Genomic DNA, 17,796 nt, shown 5'->3' with positions numbered 1-17,796 from the left:
CTCCATTCCTCCCTCCTTATCCTCCTCCCCCACTCCTCCCTCCCACCCACTCTTTTTCTCTACTCTTCCTCTCTCATATATTCACAGAGACAGTGACCAGCGACACAATGTTTAATATGACATAAAACCTATAATTTATTCATCATCTCAAGTAAAACTTGTATGTAGTAAAACGCTCTTTAGAAAAGACGTGTGGCTTCAGCAGTTAGGGGGGGGGGCATATTGCTCTGTGTTTCTCTTTTCCCTAAAGGTACACTCAGCAATATGGCATCATGTACGGCGGGGAAACCGAATCAACAACAGCAACAACAACAACAGAATTCAAATCTCTTCAAGGGAGGGCACAATTTGGAGCCAATAGAGGCAGAGCAAATAGAGGCAGAGCCAATAGAGGCAGAGCCAATAGAGGCAGAGCCAATAGTGGCAGAGACAATAGAGGCAGAGACAATAGAGGCAGAGACAATAAAGGCAGAGTCAATAGTAGCAGAGCCAATAGAGACAGAGCCAATAGAGGCAGAGCCAATAGTGGCAGAGCCAATAGAGGCAGAGCCAATAGAGGCAGAGCCAATAGAGGCAGAGCCAATAGTGGCAGAGCCAATAGTGGCAGAGGCAGAGCCAATAGTAGCAGAGCCAATAGAGGCAGAGCCAATAGAGGCAGAGCCAATAGAGGCAGAGCCAATAGAGGCAGAGCCAATAGAGGCAGAGTTGAATTCTGTTGATGATGATGATGATGTTGCTATAAGTCGTCGACCCGCTCTTTATGATGTCATATTGAGGAGTCTACTTTTAAACAGATAAATAATAACATCAAAAACATCATAATAAAACAATAATAATAATAATAATAATAACATTATAGCATTGGTTTCCCAACTATTTCCTCTGGCCTCCCCTAGACGTTTCACATTTATGTTTTAACCCTGAACTGGCATACCTGATTCAATTAGTTAAATGCTTGATGATTAGCTGACTAACTGAATCAGGCTGGCAGTTTAGGGTTAAAACTAAAATGTGAAATGTCTGCCAGTACCCGAGGAAAGGGTTGGGAAACCCTGCCTTTTAGTAATAACATTATCCATATTAACAAGTCAACAATATTACAGAAGAATAAAGCTTTATAGCAAATCTGAAATGGCACACTATTCCTTGGCTTATATAGTACCCAACTTTTGACCGGGGCCACATGGGTTTGGGTCAAACGTAGGGCATTATAGAATAGGATCTGTGGTCTTGCATTGTGATCTCATGGGGTCGTCACGTCATGCAAACACAACAACATTCTTTAAAACAGAACTTTACATCGTCATGACCACGGCAAGAAAACAACAACAAAACTCTCTTTTTCATTGGTTCTTTTTTTTCTCTGTCGCCCCCGCCCCCCTCATTTTGACATCACGCAGGACAGTAACAATCATTCACTAGTCTCCTGTTTTAAACATTCCAGCATTTCAGCTTCAAATTCAAACCTTTTTATACACAGTTCACTATCTTTACACATCTAACCGTAATCTTTTATAGCTTTACAGTTTTATTATTGTCTTTATACAGCTGCCGTCTCATCTGGCACACAGGACCGTCGCAGTCTGTCTCCTTTAGAGAAACATAAATACACTCACTATTACAATAAGCAGTCCTATTGCAGTGCTGCCCTGCTCCTACACACCTGAATACTGTAGATACATGTGCATGTACTAGTGTGAATACGCCAAGCCTTAACAGGGTAATGTTCTAGATCAGTGTGAATACGCCAAGCCTTAACAGGGTAATGTTCTAGATCAGTCAGTGTGAATACGCCAAGCCTTAACAGGGTAATGTTCTAGATCAGTGTGAATACGCCAAGCCTTAACAGGGTAATGTTCTAGATCAGTGTGAATACGCCAAGCCTTAACAGGGTAATGTTCTAGATCAGTCAGTGTGAATACGCCAAGCCTTAACAGGGTAATGTTCTAGATCAGTGTGAATACGCCAAGCCTTAACAGGGTAATGTTCTAGATCAGTGTGAATACGCCAAGCCTTAACAGGGTAATGTTCTAGATCAGTGTGAATACGCCAAGCCTTAACAGGGTAATGTTCTAGATCAGTCAGTGTGAATACGCCAAGCCTTAACAGGGTATTTGTTCTAGATCAGTGTGAATACGCCAAGCCTTAACAGGGTAATGTTCTAGATCAGTGTGAATACGCCAAGCCTTAACAGGGTAATGTTCTAGATCAGTGTGAATACGCCAAGCCTTAACAGGGTAATGTTCTAGATCAGTGTGAATACGCCAAGCCTTAACAGGGTAATGTTCTAGATCAGTGTAGAATGCATAGGCTGGGATTGAATCCAGGCCATGTTGCTTAGTGAAATCTGTGTGTAACAGGCATTGAAATAACAGAACAATCTCTTCAGTCAGTAAAAGTGTAACAACAATATAATAACTCTCTATAACACCATGTTATAACGTCTAATAACAACGTGTAACGTTATGACCTTTATGGTATGGCAGGACCAGGCTTCGTTGTTACTATGGATACATGTGAAAAGCCGAATATGGCATCTCTTTCCCATCTGGGCCTTTGGCACTGTAACACCCAGAGGCTCACCATGTGGCCTGAACACATACAGTACACATCTACTCTGTGTTTACTCTGTCCATATATATATACACTGTACATTTATACCATCCATTAATATCTGCAGTCACATTACTGAGGATCATCAACACAGTGAAACTGACTGTTAACTTCAGAGCAGAAACAGAACAACAAGCAGTCTCAGACAGGAGAGTAGCTTAAAAACGCTATTCACCACAGAACAATAACCAATGGACGCCCGTCCTCTTCAAAGGCTTTGTCATCCGTCAAAGTTTGGCCCTCATAGAAAAACAATCTGAATTAGGTTTTGCCAGATATTCATTTTCAGTCTGAACGCCGCCTCAGTGTGCAGCTCTGTGGTTGGCTGGCTGAATCAGTCTTCTGAAGTGTGGTTGGCTGGCTATTTCAGGATGTTGAACTGTGATTGGCTGAGAGACAGTGGCTCGCATGGCACCTTTGATACAGGAAGTGTATTTTCTGTGGTTCTGTGGAGGTCAAAAGTCCCTCTAGGAGTGTGTGTGTGTGTTCAGGCGCGTGGCTCCAGTTTGTGTGACAGTTGAAAGAGTGTCTGTTGATTGTCGATGATGTGTAAGTGGTGAACACTCGCCCTGACCTCAGGACTGTCGCTGCCGACCACCTCGTTACCTAGGAGACAGACACACAGATCAGGTATATATATTAACACAGACGCACAAACACACAAACACACATACGCACACAACATACCCAGTTGGTCGCTTTGGCAGTGGCGAATCAGACGCACTATGTCGGCGATCATGTGCTGAGGGGTCAGGGCATACAAGAGAGTCAGTCACCAGGGTAACGGTTATAACACACGGACAGATAAACGTCCACACACACACTTTAGTCACTTAGCAGACGCTCTTATCCAGAGAGTCTGGAACATAAGACGGGGGGGGGTAATGTCACATGGCATGCCTCACCAGTTTCTGGAAGTTCACCAGGTTGTCCTGAAAGGTTTTGTTTCCCTCGTGGATGAAGGTGATGTCTTTCAACAGCAAGGGCATGAAGGGGATCTTAGGAGGCTTCATCTTCTTGAAGGCATCTCTATAGGCCTTATGGTTCAGAGACGGGTCCTGGAGAGAGAGAGAGAGAGAGAGAGAGAGAGAGAGAGAGAGAGAGAGAGAGAGAGAGAGGACGATGAGAGACAGAGAGAGAGAGAGAGAGAGAGAGAGAGGACGATGAGAGACAGAGAGAGAGAGAGAGAGAGAGAGAGAGAGAGAGAGAGAGAGAGAGAAGTTAGGGTTAGGAGCCAGTGTAAGGTAAGGGATTTGAGGTCAGAGGTTTGGCTTAGGGTAATGTTGATTTGAACTGAAAGGCTGTTATGCCAATAGCCTTGACATTTGTTAATTCATTTGTTAAGTCTTCCTAATTATTTTCCACCAGCTTTTCAGCAAGAATATTACTTTAATAAACCAATGAGAATGAGTCTTACTGTGATCAACTCCAGTTCAGAGAAAATCTTCTTGAATTTCCCCGGAACTTTCTGAACGTAAACAGAGGGAACAGTTACACACCGTCAGAACTGTCAAAGTTACCACACACACACACACACACACTTTCTCCGTCTGTCTCCCTTACCTCCCAGGTTATATTGAGTCTGCTGACAGCTGCAGTGTTTAGTCCCATGATGATGGCAAATGATGAGTTCAGGTTCCTCTGGGCTTTACAGCTGAACAACACAAAAGAGGAATTACACAGTGCCTTCAGAAAGTATTTATACCTCTTGTCTTATTCCACATTTTGTTGTCTTACAGTCTGAAATCAAAATGGATTAAATCGATTTTTTTTGTATATGACGCTACAAGCTTGGCACACCTGTATTTGGGGAGTTTCTCCCATTCTTCTCTGCAGATCCTCTCAATCTCTGTCAGGTTGGATTGGGAGCATTGCTGCACAGCAATTTTTCAGGTCTCTACAGAGATGTTAGATCGGGTTGAAGTCCGGGCTCTGGCTGGGCCACTCAAGGACATTGATAGACTTGTCCCGAAGCCACTCCTGCGTTGTATTGGCTGTGTGCTTAGGGTTGTTGCCCTGTTTTAAGGTGAACCTTTCTCCACAGAGGAACTCTGGAGTTCCAAGAACCCAAGGCCCTTCTCCCCTGATTGAGCAGTTTGGCCGGGCGGCCAGCTCTAGGAAGTCTTGGTGGTACAAAACGTTTTGCATTTAAGAATGATGGAGGCCACTGTGTTCTTGGGGACCTTCAATGCTGCAGACATTTTTTGGTACCCTTCCCCAGATCTGTGCTTTGACACAATCCTGTCTCGGAGCTCTACGGACAATTCCTTCGACATCATGGCTTGGTTTTTGCTCTGACATGCTGTCAACTGTGGGACCTTACATAGACAGGTGTGTGCCTTTCCAAATCATGTCCAATCAATTGAATTTACCACAGGTGGACTCCAATCAAGTTGTAGCAACACCTAAAGGATGATCAATGGAAACAGGATGCACCTGAGATCAATTTCAAGTCTCCAAAAAGTTCTAAAAATCTGTTTTTGCTTTGGCCCTATGGGTTATTGTATGTAGAATTATGAGGGGGAAAAAATAATTTAATCCATTTTAAAATAAGACTGTTAACAAAATGTGGGGTCTGAATACTTTCAGAATGCACTGTACACACAATACCCCGTAATGACAAAATTAAAACCTGTTTTTATAAATTATTGCTAATTTATTGAAAGTGAAATACAGAAATATATAATTTACATAAGTATTCACACCCCTGAATCAATATGTTAGAATCCCCTTTGGCAGCGATTACATCTGTGAGTCTTTCTGGGTAACTCTCTAAGAGTGATTACAGCTGTGAGTCTTTCTGGGTAAGTCTCTAAGAGTGATTACAGCTGTGAGTCTTTCTGGGTAAGTCTCTAAGAGTGATTACAGCTGTGAGTCTTTCTGGGTAAGTCTCTAAGAGTGATTACGGCTGTGAGTCTTTCTGGGTAAGTCTCTAAGAGTGATTACAGCTGTGAGTCTTTCTGGGTAAGTCTCTAAGAGTGATTACAGCTGTGAGTCTTTCTGGGTAAGTCTCTAAGAGTGATTACATCTGTGAGTCTTTCTGGGTAAGTCTCTAAGAGTGATTACAGCTGTGAGTCTTTCTGGGTAACTCTCTAAGAGTGATTACAGCTGTGAGTCTTTCTGGGTAAGTCTCTAAGAGTGATTACAGCTGTGAGTCTTTCTGGGTTAGTCTCTAAGAGTGATTACAGCTGTGAGTCTTTCTGGGTAAGTCTCTAAGAGTGATTACATCTGTGAGTCTTTCTGGGTAAGTCTCTAAGAGTGATTACAGCTGTGAGTCTTTCTGGGTAAGTCTCTAAGAGTGATTACGGCTGTGAGTCTTTCTGGGTAAGTCTCTAAGAGTGATTACATCTGTGAGTCTTTCTGGGTTAGCCTCTAAGAGTGATTACAGCTGTGAGTCTTTCTGGGTAAGTCTCTAAGAGTGATTACAGCTGTGAGTCTTTCTGGGTAAGCCTCTAAGAGTGATTACAGCTGTGAGTCTTTCTGGGTAAGTCTCTAAGAGTGATTACGGCTGTGAGTCTTTCTGGGTAAGTCTCTAAGAGTGATTACATCTGTGAGTCTTTCTGGGTAAGCCTCTAAGAGCTTTGTACACCTGCATTATACAATATTTGCACATTATTCTTAAAAAAAATCTTCAAGCTCTGTCAAGTTGGTTGTTGATCATTGCTAGACAGACATTTTGTATTTATTATAGATCCCCACCATTTATTATAGCATGACTCCTCACAGTCCTCGCTGTTCCATAAAGTGAATTTTTATCTGGTTTTTAAAAAAATCTGATTTTACTGCTTGCGTGAGTTACTTGATGTGGAATAGAGTTCCATGTAGTCATGGCTCTATGTAGTTCTGTTTGCCTCCCATAGTCTGTTCTGGACTTGTGGACTGTGAAGAGACCTCTGGTGGCATGTCTTGTGGGGTATGTATGGGTGTATGAGCTGTGTGCTAGTAGTTTAAACAGACAACTCGGTGCATTCAACATGTCAACACTTCTTACAAAAACAAGTAGTGATGAAGTTAATCTGTCCTCCACTTTTAGCCATGAGAGATTGACATGCGTATTATTAATGTTAACTCTATGTGTACACTTAAGGGCCAGCCGTGCTGCCCTGTTCTGGGCCAGTTGTAATTTTCCCAAGTCCCTCTGTGGCACCTGACCACACGACTGAACAGCAGTCCAGGTGAGACAAAACTAGGGCCTGTAGGACCTGCCTCATTGATAGGGTTGTTAAGAAGGCAGAGGAGCGCTTCATTATGGACAGACTTCTCCCCATCTTAGCTACTGTTGCATCAATATATTTTGACCATGACAGTATACAATCTAGGGTTACTCCAAGCAGGTCCCCTCAACTTGCTCAATTTCTACATCATTCATTACAAGATTTAGTTGAGGTTTAGTGAATAATTTGTCCCAAATACAATGCTTTTAATAGGAGATCAATGGCTAAAACTGTCAGACTAGACAATAGCATTTACCCCCAGACCACTAGGCTGCTGAACAGTCACCAGGCAGCTACTTTACATTTTACATTCAGCCTGTAACAAAACAACATGTGAATACTTTCTGAAGGCTCTGTAAGTGTGTGTGTGTCCATGTATATGTGTGTGTGTGTGTGTGTGTGTTAGAGAGCGTATCAAAAGTGTGGTGTGTGATTCTGTGTGTCTGAAGTGTGTGTGTGTGTGTGTGTGTATGTGTTGTCTTACTGCGCTGCGATTTTGATGAACTTCTTGAGCAGCTGGACTCGTTTGTTGAGCGACACACACATCAGGACCTCAGACATGACCCACTGCTGAACCTCATTACAACGCTGCAGTAATACGGACAGCCCCTCCCGGTGGCTGTCTCCGGTACTACAGCTCATTGTGGAATACACCAACTCCTGCTGTGTGTCAGGGGGGGGGGGGGGGGGGCAGAGGGTTGTGTGTGTTTACGGTAAAATGCCTCTAGTGTGTGTGTGTGTGTGTGTGTGTGTGTGTGTGTGTGTGTGTGCATAAATGTGTGTGTGTGTGTGTGTGTGTGCATATATGTGTGTGTGTGTATGTGTAGTAAAATGCCTCTAGTTTTTGTGTGTGTGTGCATATATATGTGTGTGTGTGTGTGTGTGTGTAGTAAAGTGCCTCCAGTGTGTGTGTGTGTGTGTGTGTGTGTGTGTGTGTTACCTCGTGTATGTAGTTGAAGAGGTTCCAGTCCAGTTGTGTGAGAGCAGCAGCCATATCCCAGGTGTTGATACCCAGCAACCTCACTGTTCTCCTACTCAGCTCACTGTCTGTTAGAGGGGCCTGCACGCACACACACACACACACACACACACACACACACACACACACACACACACACAGCAGCCCCCCCACACACAGCAGCCCCCACACACACAGCAACCCGCACACACAGCAGCCCCCACACACACAGCAGCCCCCACACACACAGCAACCCCCACACACACAGCAGCCACCCCACACACAGCAGCCCCACACACACAGCAGCCCCCCCACACACAGCAGCCCCCACACACACAGCAGCCCCCCCACACACAGCAGCCCCCACACACACAGCAGCCCCCACACACACACAGCAGCCCCCACACACACAGCAGCCCCCCCCACACACAGCAGCCCCCCCACACACAGCAGCCCCCCCACACACAGCAGCCCCCACACACAGCAGCCCCCCCCCCACACACAGCAGCCCCCCCACACACAGCAGCCCCCACACACACAGCAGCCCCCACACACACAGCAGCCCCCCACACACACAGCAGCCCCCCCACACACACAGCAGCCCCCCCACACACAGCAGCCCCCACACACACAGCAGCCCCCACACACACAGCAGCCCCCAGGTAAGATACATCAAAGTCACCTAAATCTGATTATTCATAAGCATAATCTCGATATAAATTACCATAATATGTGTGAGGTCCCTCTGACAGACCATCAGTTTGCTCTGTGGCATCAGAGTCTCAGAATACACACACTGACCAGCCTGTAACACCCTCCTCTCTACAGGGGGACAGAAGGACAGTAAGGGAGAGAGAGTAAGGAGGAGAGAGAGAGTAAGGAGGAGAGAGAGAGAGTACGGGGAGAGAGAGAGAGAGAGAGAAAGGGGGAGAGAGAGAGAGAGAAAGGGGGAGAGAGAGAGTACGGGGAGAGAGAGAGTAAGAGGGGAGAGAGAGAGAGGAAACCTGTCAGTAAATTAGTGTGTGTGCATCTCCAGTGTGTCTTTGTGGTTAGCAGAGTGTAGCAAAATGCTTGTGCTTCTAGTTCCGACCATGCAGTAATATCTAACAAGTAATACCTAACAATGTGTGTGTGTGTGTGTGTGTGTGTGTGTGTGTGTGTGTGTGTGTGTGTGTGTACCTCCAGTGTGTGTGTGTGTGACCAGCACCATGTCCTCCTCTGGTCGGTCCATCTTCTGACCCACAATCCTCAGCAGCTCTGCGACGCTCAGCAAAGAGTGTGTGTAAACACACAGGTAGGAGTCAGCACTCACATACACACGACACAACACTGGAACACACACATCCAATCAAATGTTATTTATCACATGGTAAACAACAGACTAACACTGGAACACACACATCCAATCAAATGTTATTTATCACATGCTTGGTAAACAACAGACTAACAGTAAAAAGCTTTACTTACAGGTTCCTTTCCAACAATACAGAGTTAAAGATTAAGATACAAAATCAAATCTAGATAAATAAAGAAACAGCGAATAACAACAACGAGTAAAAAATAACATGGCTAAATACAGGAAGTACCAGTGCCGAGTCGATGTGCAGGGGTACGAGGTAATTGAGGTAGATACTGCATGTATATGTAGGTAGGGGTAAAGTGACTAGACAACAGGATAGATAATAGACAGTAACGGCAGTATACTGTAGGTAGGGGTAAAGGATAGATAATAGACAGTAACAGCAGTATACTGTAGGTAGGGGTAAAGGATAGATAATAGACAGTAACGGCAGTATACTGTAGGTAGGGGTAAAGGATAGATAATAGACAGTAACGGCAGTATACTGTAGGTAGGGGTAAAGGATAGATAATAGACAGTAACGGCAGTATACTGTAGGTAGGGGTAAAGGATAGATAATAGACAGTAACAGCAGTATACTGTAGGTAGGGGTAAAGGATAGATAATAGACAGTAACAGCAGTATATGGATGGTAGGGGTAAAGGATAGATAATAGACAGTAACAGCAGTATACTGTAGGTAGGGGTAAAGGATAGATAATAGACAGTAACAGCAGTATACTGTAGGTAGGGGTAAAGGATAGATAATAGACAGTAACGGCAGTATACTGTAGGTAGGGGTAAAGGATAGATAATAGACAGTAACGGCAGTATACTGTAGGTAGGGGTAAAGGATAGATAATAGACAGTAACGGCAGTATACTGTAGGTAGGGGTAAAGGGTAGATAATAGACAGTAACGGCAGTATACTGTAGGTAGGGGTAAAGGGTAGATAATAGACAGTAACGGCAGTATACTGTAGGTAGGGGTAAAGGGTAGATAATAGACAGTAACAGCAGTATACTGTAGGTAGGGGTAAAGGATAGATAATAGAAAGTAACAGCAGTATACTGTAGGTAGGGGTAAAGTGACTAGATAATAGACAGTAACAGCAGTATACTGTAGGTAGGGGTAAAGGATAGATAATAGACAGTAACAGCAGTATACTGTAGGTAGGGGTAAAGGATAGATAATAGACAGTAACAGCAGTATACTGTAGGTAGGGGTAAAGGATAGATAATAGACAGTAACAGCAGTATACTGTAGGTAGGGGTAAAGGATAGATAATAGACAGTAACAGCAGTATACTGTAGGTAGGGGTAAGGATAGATAATAGACAGTAACAGCAGTATACTGTAGGTAGGGGTAAAGGATAGATAATAGACAGTAACAGCAGTATACTGTAGGTAGGGGTAAAGGATAGATAATAGACAGTAACAGCACTATACTGTAGGTAGGGGTAAAGGATAGATAGACAGTAACAGCAGTATACTGTAGGTAGGGGTAAAGGATAGATAGACAGTAACAGCAGTATACTGTAGGTAGGGGTAAAGGATAGATAATAGACAGTAACAGCAGTATACTGTAGGTAGGGGTAATGATAGATAATAGACAGTAACAGCAGTATACTGTAGGTAGGGGTAAAGGATAGATAATAGACAGTAACAGCAGTATACTGTAGGTAGGGGTAAAGGATAGATAGACAGTAACAGCAGTATACTGTAGGTAGGGGTAAAGGATAGATAGACAGTAACAGCAGTATACTGTAGGTAGGGGTAAAGGATAGATAATAGACAGTAACAGCAGTATACTGTAGGTAGGGGTAAATGATAGATAATAGACAGTAACAGCAGTATATTGTAGGTAGGGGTAAAGGATAGATAATAGACAGTAACAGCAGTATACTGTAGGTAGGGGTAAAGGATAGATAATAGACAGTAACAGCAGTATACTGTAGGTAGGGGTAAAGGATAGATAATAGACAGTAACAGCAGTATACTGTAGGTAGGGGTAAAGGATAGATAATAGACAGTAACAGCAGTATACTGTAGGTAGGGGTAAAGGATAGATAATAAACAGTAACAGCAGTATACTGTAGGTAGGGGTAAAGGATAAATAATAGACAGTAACAGCAGTATACTGTAGGTAGGGGTAAAGGATAGATAATAGACAGTAACAGCAGTATACTGTAGGTAGGTGTAAAGGATAGATAATAGACAGTAACAGCAGTATACTGTAGGTAGGGGTAAAGGATAGATAATAGACAGTAACAGAAGTATACTGTAGGTAGGGGTAAAGGATAGATAGACAGTAACAGCAGTATACTGTAGGTAGGGGTAAAGGATAGATAATAGACAGTAACAGCAGTATACTGTAGGTAGGGGTAAAGGATAGATAATAGACAGTAACAGCAGTATACTGTAGGTAGGGGTAAAGGATAGATAATAGACAGTAACAGCAGTATACTGTAGGTAGGGGTAAAGGATAGATAATAGACAGTAACAGCAGTATACTGTAGGTAGGGGTAAAGGATAGATAATAGACAGTAACAGCAGTACACTGTAGGTAGGGGTAAAGGATAGATAATAGACAGTAACAGCAGTGTACTGTAGGTTGGGTAAAGGATAGATAATAGACAGTAACAGCAGTATACTGTAGGTAGGGGTAAAGGATAGATAATAGACAGTAACAGCAGTATACTGTAGGTAGGGGTAAAGGATAGATAATAGACAGTAACAGCAGTATACTGTAGGTAGGGGTAAAGGATAGATAATAGACAGTAACAGCAGTATACTGTAGGTAGGGGTAAGGATAGATAATAGACAGTAACAGCAGTATACTGTAGGTAGGGGTAAAGGATAGATAATTGACAGTAACAGCAGTATACTGTAGGTAGGGGTAAAGGATAGATAATAGACAGTAACAGCAGTACACTGTAGGTAAGGGTAAAGGATAGATAATAGACAGTAACAGCAGTATACTGTAGGTAGGGGTAAAGTGACTAGACAACAGGATAGATAATAGACAGTAACAGCAGCGTTTGTGATTAGTGTTTGAAGTGTGTGTGTGTGTGTGTTTCTGTAAGTGTGTGTGTGTGTGTGTGGCATCAGTATGCATGTGTGTGTGTTGTGTGCGTGTTATGTGTGTGTATACCCCTGAGGGGCCCCTTTATTGATGGTCAGCGGCCCGGCAGGAAGTCCAGGATCCAGTTGCAGAAGGAGCTGTGAAAGTCCCAGGGTCCTGAGCTTGGTGATGAGCTTGGAGGGCACTATGGTGTTGAATGCTGAGCTGTAGTCAATGAACAGCATTCTCACATAGGTGTTCCTTTTGTCCAGGTTGGTGAGGCCAGTTGGGAGTGCACTAGCGATTGTGTCATCTGTGGATATGTTGGGGTGGTAGCGAATTGGAGTGGATCCATGGTGTCTGGGATGATGGGGTCGATGTGAGCCATGACCAGCCTTTCAAAGCATTTCATGGCTACAGACGTGAGTTCTATGGGGTGACAGTCATTTAGGCAGTTTGCCTTGGCGTTCTTGGGCAAAGGGACTATGGTGGTCTGCTTGAAACAAGTTGATATTGCAGACTAGGTTAAAAGAAGAGGTTAAAAAAATGTAATTAAAGACACTTGCCAGTTGGTCACATGCTCTGAGTAGGCGTCCTGGTATTCCGTCTGTGAATGTTAACCTGTTTAAAGGTCTTACTCACATTGGCTATGGAGAGCGTGATCACACAGCTATTCGGAACAGCTGGTGCTCTCATGCATGGTTCAGTGTTGCTTGCCTCGAAGCGAGCATAGAAGGCATTTAGCTTGTCTGGTAGGCTCGCATCACTGGGCAGCTTGCGGCTGGGTTTCCATGATAGTTTGCAAGCCCTGCCACATCCGTTGAGCGTCATAGCCGGTATAGTAGGATTCGATCTTAGTCTCGTTTGATGGCTGATCAGAGGTCGTAGTGGGATTTCTTATAAGCATCGGGAATGGTGTCCCACTCCTTGAAAGCGGCAGCTCTAGCCTTTAGCCCAGTGCGGATGTTGCCTGTAGTCCATGGCTTCTGATTGGGGTATTAATGAAGATGGTGACTGATGAGGTAAACCCCTCGAAGGAAATTATGGCCGAGACATTAAGATCAGCGCCATCTTTACACACACACACACACACACACACACACACACACACACACACACACACACACACACACACACACACACACACACACACACACACACACACACACACACACACACACACAACAAAACATACTCATAAAACCATGGTATCACGGGTGTGTTCTCACCCTCCTTGGTGTCAACCTGAGGGGAACGGAGCGGAAGACTGTTCTCTTTTAAACTGAGCTGCTGGAACATAGGTTTACTCTGGAGAGAGATAGACAAAAGGATGAAAGGATGGAGTGAGAGGGAGAGAATGACAGATGGAGAGAGATGGGATGGGAGAGGAGAGAAAGGGGATGGCGAGAGATAGAGAGACAAAGAGTGGGGAGAGAGAGAAGGGGACAGTTGGATATAAACCATTAGATTATTAATTTAGCAGTAACAGATACTTTATACTCTCGCCCCTCTTCCCTCCCTCTCTCATCCATCTTCTCTGGCTAACCTCGCCCCTCTTCACTCCCTCTCTCCCCCATCTTCTCTGTATCCCCTCGCCCCTCTTCCCTCCCTCTCTCCCCATCTTCTCTTTCTACCCTCGCCCCTCTTCCCTCCCTCTCTCCCTATCTTCTCTGTATACCCTCGCCCCTCTTCCCTCCCCATCTTCTCTTTCTACCCTCGCCCCTCTTCCCTCCCCATCTTCTCTTTCTACCCTAGCCCCTCTTCCCTCCCTCTCTCCCCATCTTCTCTGTATCCCCTCGCCCCTCTTCCCTCCCTCTCTCCCCATCTTCTCTTTCTACCCTCGCCCCTCTTCCCTCCCTCTCTCCCTATCTTCTCTGTATCCCCTCGCCCCTCTTCCCTCCCTCTCTCCCCATCTTCTCTTTCTACCCTCGCCCCTCTTCCCTCCCTCTCTCCCTATCTTCTCTGTATACCCTCGCCCCTCTTCCCTCCATATCTTCTCTTTCTACCCTCGCCCCTCTTCCCTCCCCATCTTCTCTTTCTACCCTCACCCCTCTTCCCTCCCTCTCTCCCCATCTTCTCTGTATCCCCTCGCCTCTCTTCCCTCCCTCTCTCCTCATCTTCTCTGTATACCCTCGCCCCTCTTCCCTCCCTCTCTTCTCTGTATCCCCTCGCCTCTCTTCCCTCCCTCTCTCCCTATCTTCTCTGTATACACTCGCCCCTCTTCCCTCCCTCTCTCCCCATCTTCTCTGTATACACTCGCCCCTCTTCCCTCCCTCTCTCCTCATCTTCTCTGTATACCCTCGCCCCTCTTCCCTCCCTCTCTCCCCATCTTCTCTTTCTACCCTCGCCCCTCTTCCCTCCCTCTCTCCCCATCTTCTCTTTCTACCCTCGCCCCTCTTCCCTCCCTATCTTCTCTGTATACCCTCGCCCCTCTTCCCTCCCTCTCTCCCCATCTTCTCTTTCTACCCTCGCCCCTCTTCCCTCCCCATCTTCTCTTTCTACCCTCGCCCCTCTTCCCTCCCCATCTTCTCTTTCTACCCTCGCCCCTCTTCCCTCCCTATCTTCTCTGTATACCCTCGCCCCTCTTCCCTCCCTCTCTCCCCATCTTCTCTGTATACACTCGCCCCTCTTCCCTCCCTCTCTCCTCATCTTCTCTGTATACCTCGCCCCCTCTTCCTCCCTCTCTCCCCATCTTCTCTTTCTACCCTCGCCCCGCTTCCCTCCCCTCTCTCCCCATCTTCTCTTCTAACCCTCGCCCCTCTTCCCTCCCTATCTTCTCTGTATACCCTCGCCCCTCTTCCCTCCCTCTCATCCCCATCTTCTCTTTCCTAACCCTCGCCCCCTCTTCCCTCCCATCTTCTCTTTCTACCCTCGCCCCTCTTCCCTCCCCATCTTCTCTTTCTACCCTCGCCCCTCTTCCCTCCCTATCTTCTCTGTATACCCTCGCCCCTCTTCCCTCCCTCTCTCCCCATCTTCTCTTTCTACCCTCGCCCCTCTTCCCTCCCTCTCTCCCCATCTTCTCTTTCTACCCTCGCCCCTCTTCCCTCCCTCTCTCCCTATCTTCTCTGTATAACCCTCGCCCCTCTTCCCTCCCGCTCTCCCCATCTTCTCTTTCTACCCTCGCCCCTCTTCCTCATCTTCTCTTTCTACCCTCGCCCCTCTTCCCTCCCTCTCTCCCATCTTCTCTTTCTACCCTCGCCCCTCTTCCCTCCCTCTCACCTTTTGCTGTGGAGGACATTCATCCACAGTGCTGAAACACAAACAGAGAAACTAATAAACATGTAACTCCATATTAGAACAATGGAAGCTTCCATTTCCTCTATCCTGCCACACACACACACACACACACACACACACACACAACACACACCACACACACACACACACACACACACACACACACACACACACACCACACACACACACACACACCACACACACACCACACACACACTGCCCTAGGCTGTGCTCATGTCTCATACAAACAATGAGGTCCTTGTGCTGTACACAGACAACACATACATATTCACATACTGTACATACAGCACCAGTCAAAAGTTTGTAAACACCTACTCATTCAAGGGTTTTTACATTGTAGAATAATAGTGAAGACATCAAAACTATGAAATAACACATATGGAATCATGTGGTAACCTACATTACAGTGTTAAAGAAGTCAAAAATATATTTTATATTTGAGATTCTTCAAAGTAGCCACCCTTTGCCTTGATCATTGCTTTGCACACTCTTGGCATTCTCTCAACCAGCTTCTTGAGGTAGTCACCTGGAATGCATTTCAATTAACAGGTGTGCCTTGTTAGAAGTTAATTAGTGGAATTTCTTTCCTTCTTAATGCGTTTTAGCCAGTCAGTTGTGTTGTGACAAGGTAGGGGTGGTATACAGAATATAGCCCTTTTTGGTAAAAGACCAAGTCCATATTATGGCAAGAACAGCTCAAATGAGCAGTCCATCATTACTTTAAGACATGAAGGTCAGTCAATCTGGAAAATTTCAAGAAATTTTAAAGGTTCTTCAAGTGCAACTTGCCATAAAAACCATGAAGAGCTATGATGAAACTGGCTCTCATGAGGACCGCCACAGGAAAGGAAGACCCAGAGTTACCTCTGCTGCAGAGGATAAGTTCATTAGAGTTACCGGCCTCAGATTGTAGCCCAAATAAATGATTCAGAGTTAAAGTAACAGACACATCTCAAAATCAACTGTTCAGAGGAGACTGCGTGAATCAGGCCTTCATGGTTCAATTGCTGCAAGAAACCACTACTAAAGGACACCAATAAGAAGAAGAGACTTGCTTGGGCCAAGAAACACGAGCAATGGACATTAGAAATCTGTCCTTTGGTCTGATGAGTCCAAATTGGAGATTTTTGGTTCCAACCACCGTGTCTTTGTGAGATGCAGAGTAGCTGAACGGATGATCTCCGCATGTGTGGTTCCCACCGTGAAGCATGGAGGAGGAGGTGTGATGGTGTGGGGTGCTTTGCTGGTGACACTGTCTGTGATTTATTTAGAATTCAAGGCACACTTTACCAGCATGGCTACCACAGCATTCTGCAGCGATATGCCATCCCATCTGGTTTGAGCTTAGTGGGACTGTCATTTGTTTTTCTACTGGACAATGACCCAAAACACCTCCAGGCTGTGTAAGGACTATTTGACCAAGAAGGAGAGTGATGGAGTGCTGCATCAGATGACCTGGCCTCCACAATCACCCGCCTCAACCAAGTTGAGATGGTTTTGGATGAGTTGGACCACAGTGAAGGAAAAGTGCTCAGCATATGTGGGAACTCCTTCAAGGCTGTTGGAAAATCATTCCTCGTGAAGCTGGTTGAGAGAATGCCAAGAGTGTGCAAAGCTGTGATCCAGGCAAAGGCTGGCTACTTTGAAGAATCTAAAATATAACATCCACTTTGTTGGTTACTACATGATTCCATACGTGTTATTTCATAGTTTTCATGTTTCCACTATTATTCTACAATGTAGAAAGTATTTTAAAAAAATAATTCTGAAATGTGTGTCCAAACTTTTGACTGGTACTGTACATACACACACACAGGCATACACATATACACACATGCATGCACACACACTGCACACACACGGCACACACACGTGCACACACACTCACTGTCTGCGTCGTAGAAGCTTCTGGAACTCCTTCATGTCTTTCTCCAGAGATGGAAACTCATAAAGATCCTCTAACACACACCTAGAGAGAGTCTGACACACACACACACACACACACACACATTAATATACACCTCTAACAGACAGTTATAGAGATACATTTACGGTACTTAAACCTAAATATATCTGCTGACGTGCTAGGGGACAAACATAGCTGCAAATTCACAAGTGCGCACACACACACACACACAAACACACACACGCAGACACGCAGACACACACACGCAGACACACACGCACTTATCACTGACATGCAGCATACATCCCCATTGCTGCTTGTTACTAGGCAACTATCACCTGGGTTACACTAGATTATCCCCATGACAACACTCACACTCTGGTTACCATGGTAACATAGCACAGAGCAGCAGGTTTCAGCAGTGTGTGTCCTACCTTCATGAATGT

At 45.1% G+C, this 17,796-nt stretch overlaps 1 protein-coding gene across 1 annotated transcript in view; it reads right to left on the bottom strand.

Moving 5' to 3' along the window:
* Positions 1 to 110: 110 nt before the first annotated feature.
* The window catches only part of LOC115186244 (rap guanine nucleotide exchange factor 5), a gene marked incomplete at its 5' end in the record, with an annotated part of 51,742 nt that continues 34,056 nt past the window's right edge, over positions 111 to 17,796 (bottom strand). The window contains 9 exon segments of the mRNA XM_029745913.1: positions 111 to 3,219; positions 3,301 to 3,355; positions 3,519 to 3,671; positions 4,031 to 4,081; positions 4,177 to 4,267; positions 7,312 to 7,490; positions 7,768 to 7,887; positions 8,510 to 8,607; positions 8,965 to 9,111. Of these exon segments, the coding sequence (XP_029601773.1) occupies positions 3,101 to 3,219; positions 3,301 to 3,355; positions 3,519 to 3,671; positions 4,031 to 4,081; positions 4,177 to 4,267; positions 7,312 to 7,490; positions 7,768 to 7,887; positions 8,510 to 8,607; positions 8,965 to 9,111 (1,013 nt within the window).

Source organism: Salmo trutta, unplaced genomic scaffold, assembly GCF_901001165.1.
Source record: "Salmo trutta unplaced genomic scaffold, fSalTru1.1, whole genome shotgun sequence".
In the NCBI taxonomy this organism is placed as follows: Eukaryota; Metazoa; Chordata; class Actinopteri; order Salmoniformes; family Salmonidae; genus Salmo; species Salmo trutta.
Note: the sequence above shows the minus strand (reverse complement) of the source record. Positions and strands in the feature narration are given on the sequence as shown.